This window comes from Rhinolophus sinicus, linkage group LG14 (assembly GCF_036562045.2).
Source record: "Rhinolophus sinicus isolate RSC01 linkage group LG14, ASM3656204v1, whole genome shotgun sequence".
Taxonomy (NCBI): Eukaryota; Metazoa; Chordata; class Mammalia; order Chiroptera; family Rhinolophidae; genus Rhinolophus; species Rhinolophus sinicus.
The window spans coordinates 53056558-53068654 of NC_133763.1; the positions used below are offsets into that span (position 1 = coordinate 53056558).

Below are 12097 nucleotides of genomic sequence, written 5' to 3' on the forward strand. Positions count from 1 at the left end.
TAGATTAGCGAGGCGGGAGAAAGCAAGGGGGGACCCCTGGGATTGGATAAAAAGTAAAAGGGAGAGACACATAGTTCTTTCACATTGTGGGTGCAGGATAGTTAGTAACATTTACAGAAGATGGAGATGGGGGGACAAGATAATAGTGAGGGGCTCTGTGGTCTGGTGCTGGCAGTTGTGCCCTAAGGGGTCTGGAAAAGGGGATGACTCTGACATTTCAAAGGTACGAGTATGTTATCCTAGATGCAAAAAGGCAATAGTCAGGCTCACTTAAGGTAAAGATTGAACTTTGTCGAGGAAGCTGCAGGCCTAGGGTGTGGCTACTGCCATGGCCCGATTTGGTTAGGACGTTTTACGTTGACACTATCCTGTGTGGTTACTATCAGTCTCTGAGTTTGTAGGGCCTGCCATGCAGCCTCCCCTGAGCTTGTCGGGTTTAGTATGTGGCCCCCTTTTTCGCCCACACAGTGGAATATTACTTAGCCATAAAAAAGAAGGAAATCTTGCCGTTTGTGACATCATGGGTGGACCTTGAGGGCATTATGTTAAGTGAAATAAGTCAGACAGAGAAAGACAAATACTGTGTGATCTCACTTATATGTAGAATCTAAAAGACTCCCCCAAACAAAAAATCAAACCCATAGAAAAAGAGATCAGATTTGTGGTTACCAGAGGTGTGTTTGTTACCAGAGGACCATTTGTGCTTCATGTGAAACTGGCTGTATTCCCTGGTCTCAGTGCCCTCCGCTGGTTAGGCTAATTTAATTGATTGGTTCATAAATTAGTCCAAGGGGATTGGAGAAAATTTATATCTTACAACCTATGAATCTATAACCCATACTAAAACCAAAAAACTGTACTTGTTCTTTGAATCGTGGGCTCCATGCTGTGGACAGTGGCAGGTCCTTAAAGGGTTTGCTCATCAAAGGAGTGGGATGGTTAGATCGCAGCTTCCGAAGGCTCACAGGGGCAGCTGGATGGAGAGCACCAAGGCCGGGGCAGGGAGGCAATAGGCAGGCCATCGCCGTAATCTAGGCAGAGGCTTAGTACTGAAGCCCATTGCGGCTTCCCCAAATCAGAAATGAAGTTCCTTCCTCGGCTTGCTGTGGCCTTACTGAGTGTCTTCTCTCTCCACAGAGGCGGACACAGACGTAATAGTCAGCAGGCCTGGGGTCCGCGTTAACCTGACCTGCCCAGTGGAGAAGGAGGACGCCAGCGTCGTCTGGGGGTTTGACAGTCCTTACCCGATCTTTCCCCACAACGGAATGTCTGTCTCAGGAAGGAATTTTGTCCTCAAGTCTGCGCTGCCCAACAACTCTGGAAACTATTCATGCTACTACAACAGCCGCCAAATCGGGACTTTGCAGCTGCTGGTGGAAGGTGAATTGCATCCTCCGAGCTTTTGGAGACAGCTTCCTGCTAGGCTCTGTGCATTCCGGAGACATTCCCTGCCTGACCCTTTAAACTCCTATGATTTCCTTGGCCACGGGATTTTGGGGAAAAGCCCAGAGAGACTGGCGGAGTTTCCTGCTTGTGTGACATCTGGGCTGGTGGGGACACTGTCCAGCTGGCCTTGTGCACTTAGGACTTGAGGTGGATTGGTTAGTAGCGTGGGGCTCCCAGTGAGGAGGCCTGGGTTTGAATCGACCTCCTGCATAGCTTATCGTCTCTGTCCCTCAGTCTCCTCTTTGGTAAAATAAGGTTCATTTTATCACCTTATCTCAGAGTGACTGCAAAGATTAAATGAGCATGTGTGCGTGTGTGTGTGCATGTGTGTGTGTGTGTGTGTGTGTGTACTCGCACATGTACGTATGGTACTGAGAACTCTGCACAGCACATACGAAGCTCTCAAGCAAACTATTTTTATCTTTAGAACTAGCAGGTCCTTGGCTCCCCCCATCCGAGTGCAGACGTCAGAGCCAGATGTCCTGCGTGCCAGGCCGTTTGCCGAGACACTTTCTTCCATGGTGTCTCATGTCACCCTCCAGTGACCCTGCCTCTGCGGGAAAGCAGTATTAGTATTATGATTTATCCTCCTTTAATCTTATAGTAGGACACTGAAGAGAAGCTGGGATGTGCCCCAGGCCACACAAGCAGGCCCGTGGGACTCCAAAGCCTCCATTATTTTGGTGCTTCTCTCTCCCTTTAGACACGTTAGCCCCTGGGTGCCTCCGAGGTCCTTCAATCTCCCAGCCACAATTATATGTGTGTGTGGCTGTGGTGTCCTGGGTCACTGCTGGCTTGGGGGAAGGGGGTGGGGTGGTGGTTGCTGAGTCTAATGCTCCCCTGAGAAGGGAGAGGGAGGTGAGGCAGCTTACTCACCCCTGCTGTGCTCTTCTTCCAGCCCCTCCTGAGGAGCCCAAGCTCTCCTGCTTCCGGAGCAGCCCCATCAGCAAGGTCAGCTGTGAGTGGAGCCCCAGCAGCGCCCCCTCCCCGTCCACCAAGGCCGTGCTATTGGTGAAGAAGTTGTAAGTATCCTGGCCCAGGCTGTGTGTTTACGTCCACTCATCCGTACTGAGGCCGTGGAGCGTGGGGCTCTCAAAGGAGCCCAGTGGGACTGACTGGCCAGCCAGTGATTCCACAGTTTTATCCTTAGAAAATAATTGCTGAGGGGTGAGGAGGAGGGAATGAGAGAAGGAACTGAGACGTCCATTGAGTGCTTGCTGGTGCTGTCACGATGCTGGGATATGTGTCCTATTAGCTATCACAATAGCTACTGGAGAAGTGTGTGTTATCTTGGTTTTTTGTCATCCTAAGTCCAAACCTGTAGAGAATTGTTATGAGTTTGTCGGAGCCCATCTGAGGACAATCGCCTGGAAGCAAAATCTCAAGGGATTGAGAAAACGTTCTGAGAATGGCAGTTTTGCAGCATATTTCATGCATTAGAATCCAAGGAGGAGACTGAGGGGGTTACGTGGAATCCAGGGGCGGTAGATTAGGGAGACGGGAGAAAGCAAAGGGGGACCTCTGGGACTGGATAAAAAGTAAAAGGGAGAGACACATAGTTCTTTCACATGGTGAGTGCAGGATAGTTAGTACCATTTACAGCACATGGAGATGGCATGCGGGGCCAAAGATAACAATGCAGGGCCCTGTGGTCTCGTGCTCTGGTGCCTGCGGTTTTGCTCCGACGGAGATGACTGACATTTCAATGGTATGTTACCTTAGGTGCACAGACGGCAGACAGTTTCAAAGGTAAAGAAAGATTGACCTTTGTCACAGAAGCTGCTGGCCTAGGATGGGACTACCTGCCACGGCCCACTCTTAGTGAGGAATTTTGATGTTCAGACCATCCTGTGTGGTTGGTTACTCTTTGTCTCTGAGTTTGTAGGGCCCACCACGCAGGTCTCCCCTGAGCTTGTCGGGTTCAGTCTGTGGCCCCTTTTTCATCCACACCTTTCACAGACAGAGAAACTGAGCTTCGAAGAGATTGATTAACTTGTTTCAGGTCCTCCAGGTAGTGGCTCTGCTAGGAATCCAATCCAGTCTTTTGGATTTCATGGAGGACACAAAGCTTTTGGGTGTTGCTCTGAAGAATATGCAAATATGCCTGGGAGGGGAAGAGCAATCTGAATCTTGACCCAGTGAGCTGATCAGGTTCTTCCCATTACAATGGCAGTTCAGAGGAAGTGATGGGGTGGGTGGGCAGGAAGTCAGACCTGTCTGGGGTCAATGCAGCACCAGGAGACAGGGATACAGTGGGAACCTGGGATGAGTTTCGGCACAGATGTAGTGCAGGTGGGAGGTGCTGAAAACAACACGCTTCTGCAGTTTGGTCTGTCTCCATCCCAGTCAGTGGGCCCTCAGTCCAGATCTTTCTATTTGAGTTTGACCTGTCAATCATCAGAGTAGCAAAAAATCTGAGCAGTGAGTGTTGACAGCCAGAGTGATGGAGGATGAGGGGATTTCGGCTCACACCCTCCTCCTGCCGCAGGGCCGCCTGGACACTTCTGTCCTCCTTCTGGGCTCTCTGCCTTGAGCTGTGAGGAAAGTGGGGTGGGGAGCGACTGCGAGAGCCCCAGGGACCCCAGAACGCACTCCGGCCCTGGGAAGGCTGGGGGTGAAACGGGCCCCTGGAAAGAGATTTTGCGTGTTCTGCCTTCCTCCGCTGGGTGTGTGCTTACGTTCATACCCTCACGGCCGTGCTGCTTTCCCCACGTGCTGGCTGAGGTCAGCATCAGCTGGGCTTGGTGCTGTACCAGGGCTGAGGGAGACACACCTGCGAACAAGACGGGCCCTGCCTTCCAACCCCCCAGGGGGACACACCTGTAAGCCGGCTGAGGACCCCACCTCCCTAGGCTTAGGTGGGATGGAAGCCTGCATGGCACTGGAGGGAGGGAGAGAGGGGGAGGGAGGCTCTAACTCTTACCCGAAGGTTGGAGCAGGTCCAGGAGGAGTTGGTCCTGGGCCTCGTGTTCAAAGCCGAAGCAGAGAGCGAGTGGCTGCGTAGCTTCACATGCCCACACCTGTCACAGTGGGTGAAGTCGCAGGCTCCCAGGCCAGGTGGGACGGCATCTGACTCACCTCAGATATCATCAGTCACCCAGACTTGTTCTCTGGGCTCCCCTGCCGGAAATGCTCCCACCTCCTCACGAACCCCTTCAGCACTGTGTGCTTGTGGAATGGCCTTTCTCCTGGCTGTCCTGGTCGTCTGAGGCAGGCCTGAAGGGTCAGGATGGGGCGTCTTGGTTCATTTCTGCAGCCGACGCCGTGCCAAGCGCACAGGAGCTGGAGGAAGCCAGGTGCATCACAGACCCCCATGCCCTGGCTGAGTGTACGTCTGCCCCGCTGTGCCAGGCGCTAAGCGAGAGGCTCGACACTCGGTTTTCAATTCATCCTAACACCCCGCTATGAGCTGGGTACTGTTCATATTCCCATTTTCACGTGAGCCAACAGGCCCACAGGAGATAATGTACTCAAAGTCACAAGGGCTGCTAAGTGTGGAGCCGGGATTCACCCTGGTGGTCAGACCCCGCTGCCCACCTCCCCTCCCCTCCCGAGCAAGGGCGGAAGCTGAGAGCATGCTCTTCTGTGTCCTTCAGTCAGCGCCCACCTCTGAAGGTCTTCCAGGAGCCATGCCTGTATTCTCAGGAGTCCAAGAAGTTCTCCTGCCAGTTGCTGGTCCCGGAGGGGGACAACTCTTTCTACATAGTATCCCTGTGCGTCGCCAACCATGTTGGGAGCAAGACCAGCAAACCTCAATCATTTGAGGGTTACGAAATTTGTACGTACGCACTTGCAGGCTGCCCTCTGTACCCTCCAGCTGTTTCCCTCTCCTTTGCTTGCTCAGGGCTTCAGGCAGGGGCAGGGAGGGGCTGGGCCAGGGGTTCGGTGAGCTGGAGGGCCTGGGGGGCTTTCCTTCCATGCCAGAGGTCTGATGAGGGCCGTGGGCTGCGGCTGGGGGTCGTCCTGCTGTTGGGGGTCTGCATAGCTTCCGGGGGTCTTTCCTCAGCAGCACACCTGCTGCCACATAGAAGCCATGCACCCTTTCCCCACAGTGCAACCTGACCCACCCTCCAACATCAAGGTCACCCTCGTGGACAAAAACCCCCACTGGCTCAGTGTCACCTGGCAAGACCCCCCCTCCTGGAACTCCTATTTCTACAGGCTGCACTTTGAGCTCCGATACCGGCCTGAGAGGTCAAAGACATTCACGACATTGCTGGTAAAGTCTCCTTTTCCTTCTGGACAGAACAGTGCCCCTGGACACTCAGGGCTGGTAGAGAGGGCACTGGGAAGAAAACCCTGGGTTTGGGGTCCTGCCCTGCATTCCCTGCATGGCGCTGGGGAAGTTCCTGAGCCTTTCTGCACTCTGGTGGCCTCATTTATAAGTGGGAATAATAATGCCGGGTCAGCCTCCCCTTCACAGGCTGTTTGTGAGGGTGACAGTGGCCTGGGAGGAGTGTAGGACTACGAGCATGGCTCAGGTGTGGCCTGCAGCACCCTACAGCACAAGGGGCGGGGCAGTGACGTCCAGCTTCTGCCCGTGCTGGCCTCGAGGGCACCCTGTCTCGCTCTGAGCTGCAGGGGTGGTGTCAGCCTTTGGAGCGTCTGTGCCCAGCTGAGGCAGCACTGGACCAGCTGAAGGGCAGGGTGACATCTATGCTCTGTGGAGCTGCCTCACTGGGGCCAGCCAGAGTCACTGCACCTTTGCCCTCAGGTCACGGACCCTCTGTATCGGTGGACTATCCACGATGCCCTGAGCGGCATGAGGCACGTGGTACAGCTTCGTGCCCAGGAGGAGTTTGGCCATGGTCAGTGGAGCGAGTGGAGCCCGGAGGTCACCGGCACCCCCTGGACAGGTACTGTGCCAGGGTGTGGGAGGGATGTTTTAGCTCTGTTACTGTATCAGTTACCTGCTGCTCTGTAACAAGTCACCCCCAAACTCCGGGGGCGGGGAGAATAGCAGCCATTGATCTGGTCAAGGTTTTGAAAATTAATCAGCGAGGCAACTCTTGTGCTGGTGTCGCCTGAGTCCCCCCTGCAGCTGTATCAGGCCTGCGTGGTCCCAGACAGCCTCACTCACATGTGTGACGGGTGGTTCCGGCAGGTGGCTGTGGCCCTCAGTTCTCCGGGTGGCTTGTCACCATCCAGGAGGCCAACTCAGAAACACGGCTGCGGGAAGTCATTTCACAACTTGGTGGGAGAAGTTGCAAAGAGTGTGTAGCTATATTTAATTTATCACACTTACTAATGCTTTTTATTTTTAGAAAGATGTGCAAGGTAATAATAATTGCCTTTGGGGAATTGTTGAAAGTAGTCTGTTATAGACCGTGGAAAATTCCAGAAAAAATATGAAGAGTAATTATCACCGGTATTTTTACCACCTAGAGAAAACCAGTGAGAACATTTTAGTAAACATTTAGTTTTTCTAGGTACTGTGAGTGTGTGTGAGTGTGTGTGTGTGTGATTTTATAGACATGATATAAAATATCGTGAGCATTCCCATGTTATTAAATATTTTTTGGAAATATATTGTTTAGTAACTGCATGGTTAATGTTTTTATTAACCCATGGGAATGTTTTCTCCCCCAAGGGAATTTTTTTAACTTTTCAAATTTTCATCCAATTACTACAAGCCCAAGGCCAAGAAGCAAAGAAGGGCTTATAACAGCCAGTGTCGCTTGCCCCACCCTGTCCCATTTGGAGTCCTGCTTTCTAAAGGAAGTGGCTGGACTTTCTGTTTCTGTTTCTTCTGTTGGTACCTTCCTAAACTCGGACGAACAGCCTAAAATGGCTGTTTTTGTTTTATTTTGTTTTGTGTGTTTTTCTGAGAAAACAATGTGAGACATTATCTTTTGATTCCTTCCTCTGAAAAATTAGGATTGATCAGACCTAGACCCAGTGCAGGAATCTGTCTCACCTCAACCCAGACTGTGGTCACCCAGCCTCTGCTTGAATGCTTCCAGAGACGGAGAGCTTACTACCCCTTGTCGCAGCCCATTCCATGGTTCCCACTATTCTTACTGTAGAATGGCTTCCAGGCTTGTTTCAGTGTCAGATCCCCTTAGCCGCACTGCAGAAGCGAACCAAATTGGCCATTCTTTAATACCAGGCAATTTAAAAATAAATGACAATGCCCATTTACTGCGTGTAGATAAAAAGGAAAAGATAAAAATGACCTCCATTGTCCAGGCCTTTCTGCCACCCGTGGTCCCGGGGAGAAGACTTTTATGTAGGTTGCACATTTTTACCCCCCAATGGATGAGTGGATGCTGTGATGGGATGGCTTTTCCTCTAACCTGGCTTTGCAGTCTGGGGTCCTTGTCTGTCTGGTCCCAGGAGAGCCAGAGGAGCAGGCTTGGGGCTTAGGATGTCCTTCTCAGTGGATGTACACAGTGTCAAGTGCAGGCTCAGGTCTTTGCTGGTGATTTCCCCATCACCTGTCCATCAAGAGTGGAGGCAGCTTTCTCCTGGACCCTCTTCCCAAAAGCTTATTTCCTACTAAGACCTGGATGAGAAGGGAAGCCTAACTACTGTATCTCACTTAGAAGACCATTTAAATAAATCATAACATCTCAGGCTAGATCGTGAGATTCGTCCCTAGTCGTCTTTGATTTGTATGCACTTTGAGCCACAGCCCACACACTAGCTGAATGTCAAACATTAATATGGCCTTGGGAGTCTTTGCCAGGGGAGAAAATCATGACAGCATTGTGCAGAGGGAATGTTCTGGATACGGGCTGACACCTCTTTTCCTTTTATCTCAGCCGCTTTATTTAGATGGTCACAGACAGCTTCCAGAAATCCGGTGTTTGTTAGAAAGTTCTTTCTTTCTTAAAAAAAAAATTCAATTGTAGTAAAATATATATAACTTAGACTTTACATCGTAACCATTTTGAAGTATACGGTTCACAGGCATTAAGTACACTGCCTTGTGCAACCATCACCAACGTCCATCTCCAGAACTCTTTTCATCTTGCAAAACTGAAACTCTGTCCCCGTTAAACACTAACGGTGCCCTCCTCCCCTCCCCCGCCCCTGGCAACCACCATTCTGCTTTCTGTTCCTATGAGTTCGGCTGCTCTAGGCACCTCATATAAGTGGAATCGCACAGGGTTTTTCTTTTTGTGACCGGCTTATTTCATTCAGTATCATGTCCTCAAGCTTCATCCATGTTGTAGCCAGTGTCAGAACTTCCTCCCTTTTTAGGCTGAGTGATGTTCCATTGTGTGTGTAGACTGCATTTTGTTTATCTGATCCCCTGTGGATGGACACCTGGGTTGCTTCCACTTTTTGCTATCGCTGTGAACAGGAGTGTGCAAATATGTGTTCGGGTCCCATCTTTCAATTCTTTTGAGTATGTACCCAGAAGCAGAATTGCTACATCATATGGTAATTCTATTTTTGATTTTTTGAGGAACCACCCTGCTGTTTTCCAAGTGGCTGCAGCATTTTACGTTCCTGTCGGCAATACACAGGTTCCAATTCCTTCATATCGCCCCCAACACTTGTTATTTTCTGGGTTTTTTTTTTAGTTTTTTTTTTTTTTTATAATTGCCATCCTAAAAGGTGTGGTTTTGTGGTTTGGATTTGCATTTTCATAATGAATAGTGATGTTGAGCATCTTTTCATGTGCATATTGGCCATTTGTGTATCTTCTTTGGAGAAATTTCTATGGAAGTAGAAAGTTCTTTCTTATTTGAACCCACTCTGGCCTCACTGGGTCTTGCTCTCTGGGGTAACCCATGACAAGTCTGCTAGTCTGCGCTCTCTGAATGCTTCTGGAATATTCCCAGAGAACCTGCACCTGTTTCCCAGGCTGTTTATGGGCTGGCTTGTGGGTTTCTCACCTGTCTGATCACCTTGTCCCGCACCTGGCCTCATTTCTGGATGTTGCTCTTTAAATTGTTGATGTCCCACCCCCAGTGGAAGATGGTAGAGCAGAAGGGGCACAGTCTGTGGCTTTTCAGCCTCTGGTCACTGTGCTTGCTAGAGTGACCATGTGACCTCACGCCAAACACTTGGCGTCTTCTCACATAAGCAGCTAAAGTGTTTGAACTCTCCATCCTGTAATGTGTGGTTTTGGGGGGTTGGGTCTTCAAAATGCTGGTGGTGGATATATCCGAGAGAGAAACCAGCTGCTCCCTCTCCCCTGAGGTCAGAACAAGAGGAACTTGGGTGACTCTGATGCAAGAAGGATTAGGTTGGAAATTGGGGATCACTTCTGGAAAATAAGAGGGAGGGTAGGATACAAGGTTAGGTTGTTTTACTGACTGGAGTTACCTGGATGTTTGGGACACGTGTGTGCACTTCATACGGCATCAGTGGGTCTCCTGATCCCCAGGACCTCCAGCTCTGGCTGCCCAGACAGACAGGCTGCCCCTGCCTCTCAGCCCAGGTCATGGAAGTACACTGGACCTGGGAATCAGGTTGTATCACCTTGGTCAAGTTAGTTTACCTCCCAGAGCCTCAGTCTTGCCATCTGTAAAGTGGGCAGGACATGGCCTATGTGATCCCCTGCGGAGAGTTTTTAGGAGTCCAGTGAAAAAACGTCCTTTAGAACTAATAACCCATACTGCAAATGTAGGGGATTAGCAATGACAGTGCCATTTTGGTTGGTGCTTGGGGTGAAGAGGGTGGGGCTGTGAGCACCCCAGAATCACTACCCTGGCTACCATGACCCTGGGTCTGCTGAATTGGAAATGAGGGGGGTGTGGAGTGTGTATTTTGAGCAAGCTTTCCCAGTGGTTACAGAATGTGCTGGGGGCTGGCTGGGGGGCATCTCATTGTAACCTAGTGTGATAAGGCTGTGGAACAGACAGTTCTTGGGCAGCTGAGGGAGAGCAGGAAAGCTTCTTGGAGGAGGTGACATTTGAGTTGTGTCTTGGAGGCTGTGTAGGAGTGTCCCAGCTAGAATGGGGATTATGGGCAGAAGAAACAGCAGCTGCCAAGGCATGGACTGTGGACAAGGGGAGGCTGGAGCACAGGTGTATGCGGGGGAGGTCTGAGGGACAGGCCTTGGGAAGGGCTTTTGGGCACCTTGGAAGGCCTGCCTGCCAGTGAGGTACAGGGGTGGGGGGAGGGGGCTGACGAGCCTGGACTTCAGCGGGTGCTGCCCCCTTGAGGCGGGGGCACCGCCGCTACACATGTTGTGGTCTCAGCGATGTTCCCTGGATGAGGGTGGGGCCCCGAGTCCCACCTCTGGGGCTCCTGCCAGCCCTCAGGGCCAGGCCACTGCTGACAGCCGTGCTGCAGTGACTGATTGAGAATGTGCCACTGATGTCAGGGCAGGAAGAAGGGGTTACATGTCGGCAGGGCAGCTGGTCAGCAGCCCTGGCCAGGGTAGGTCTCCCTGATTTATCCTCTCTGACAGTATGGACAGGGCTGGCATCGAGCGAGTCTGGGGTCCCCGAGAGCCCCTTTGCAAAGCGAGCTTAGGGCAAAGTGCCTGGGAAAAGCCCGTCGGGCATGAGAGGGTTATTCCTTGGTCCTCACAAATCCCTGTCGCTCAGTCTCATACCCTGCTCACCTACGCCCAGAAGATGATTAGCACCGCGAGTGGCAGATGGCAGATGGCGAGCAGAGCAGACCCATTCTTGGGAATCACACTGGCTGGAGGAGGTGCTAAATGTTTGCATTTGCAAGGCCTTTGGGGTGTTAAGGGACCCTCCAGGAAGGTGGGTCTCCCTGGTCTGGATCCCTGCAGCTACATGTTGTCATCTCAAACCATCCCATTCTGGGGGAGTTCATTTTACAACACCCCCTCCTAACTGACCCCCGTCTCTGTGTGCAAGCACAGCCGTCCACACCAGTGCTGCAGGCATCTTTCTAAATCACTGCCAACCTGTCCGTCACTCCCCAGCCCACAGCCACGCCTCCCGTGGCTTTCCCCGGGGAAGTTCAAACTCCTGAGCGTGCGCAGAGGGCCTTCTCAGCTGCCTGCTCCCTGGCCCTTGTGCCTGGCTCTCCCTCATTTACCACGTTCCCTCCAGCTGGACTGAACCTGGCCCAGCACCTCCGCACGCGTGTCCTTCAGCCCTCATGCCACGTCTTCTGTCCAGCTTATCTCCGTGTCACCTCCTCCCACGTCCTCGCTGCCCAACCCAACCTCTCTGCATAGCTCACAGGTCCCTAGACTGTGGGATTTCACACGTGTGTAAAATTTCACAAAGAGTTTTGGGGACCAAATAAGGTCACCAACGTTTAATTTTGCTAAATAAGGACGTAAAATTAAACAATTCAGTAAAACATAGCGATTGTCATTTACCATCACTGTTAATTATTTCACAAGAGAGAGGATGAAGCCAGGGCAGAAGCCCCGAAGCAAGGCCATTGTGGCACCTCATACCCCTCAGCAGTCCACACTGCCCTGCCTCACCCCTGTACACTTGTCTATAGACCATCCCAGTCCGATGGGCCCCAGCTGCAGGCCAGTTCGGTCTCCCCAGGACACTGTCAGCTGCTCAATGAGGTTTCTTGGTGTTTTAGGGTTTTTTTTTTGGCTCAAATGGAGGAACAGTGGTTCACTTTCTCTTTAGTGGCTTACAGGCTGTGAAGAGAGGTGTGAAAGTCGAGTGAGGGAGGGAGCAGACTCACAACAGGAGCTCTGCCTGGCACACAGCTTCTGGGTCTCCTTGTCTGTCCTCCCGCCACT

The 12097-nt window shown here is 51.6% G+C and overlaps 1 protein-coding gene across 1 annotated transcript in view; it reads left to right on the forward strand.

Annotated features, from left to right (window-relative positions):
* IL6R (interleukin 6 receptor) overlaps positions 1–12097 on the forward strand; it is a 43996-nt gene that overhangs the window by 15833 nt on the left and 16066 nt on the right. The window contains exons 2-6 of the mRNA XM_019713304.2: positions 1138–1380; positions 2345–2468; positions 5043–5224; positions 5499–5665; positions 6161–6302. Coding sequence (XP_019568863.2) covers positions 1138–1380; positions 2345–2468; positions 5043–5224; positions 5499–5665; positions 6161–6302 — 858 coding nt within the window. The remainder of the gene's footprint in view (positions 1–1137; positions 1381–2344; positions 2469–5042; positions 5225–5498; positions 5666–6160; positions 6303–12097) is intronic.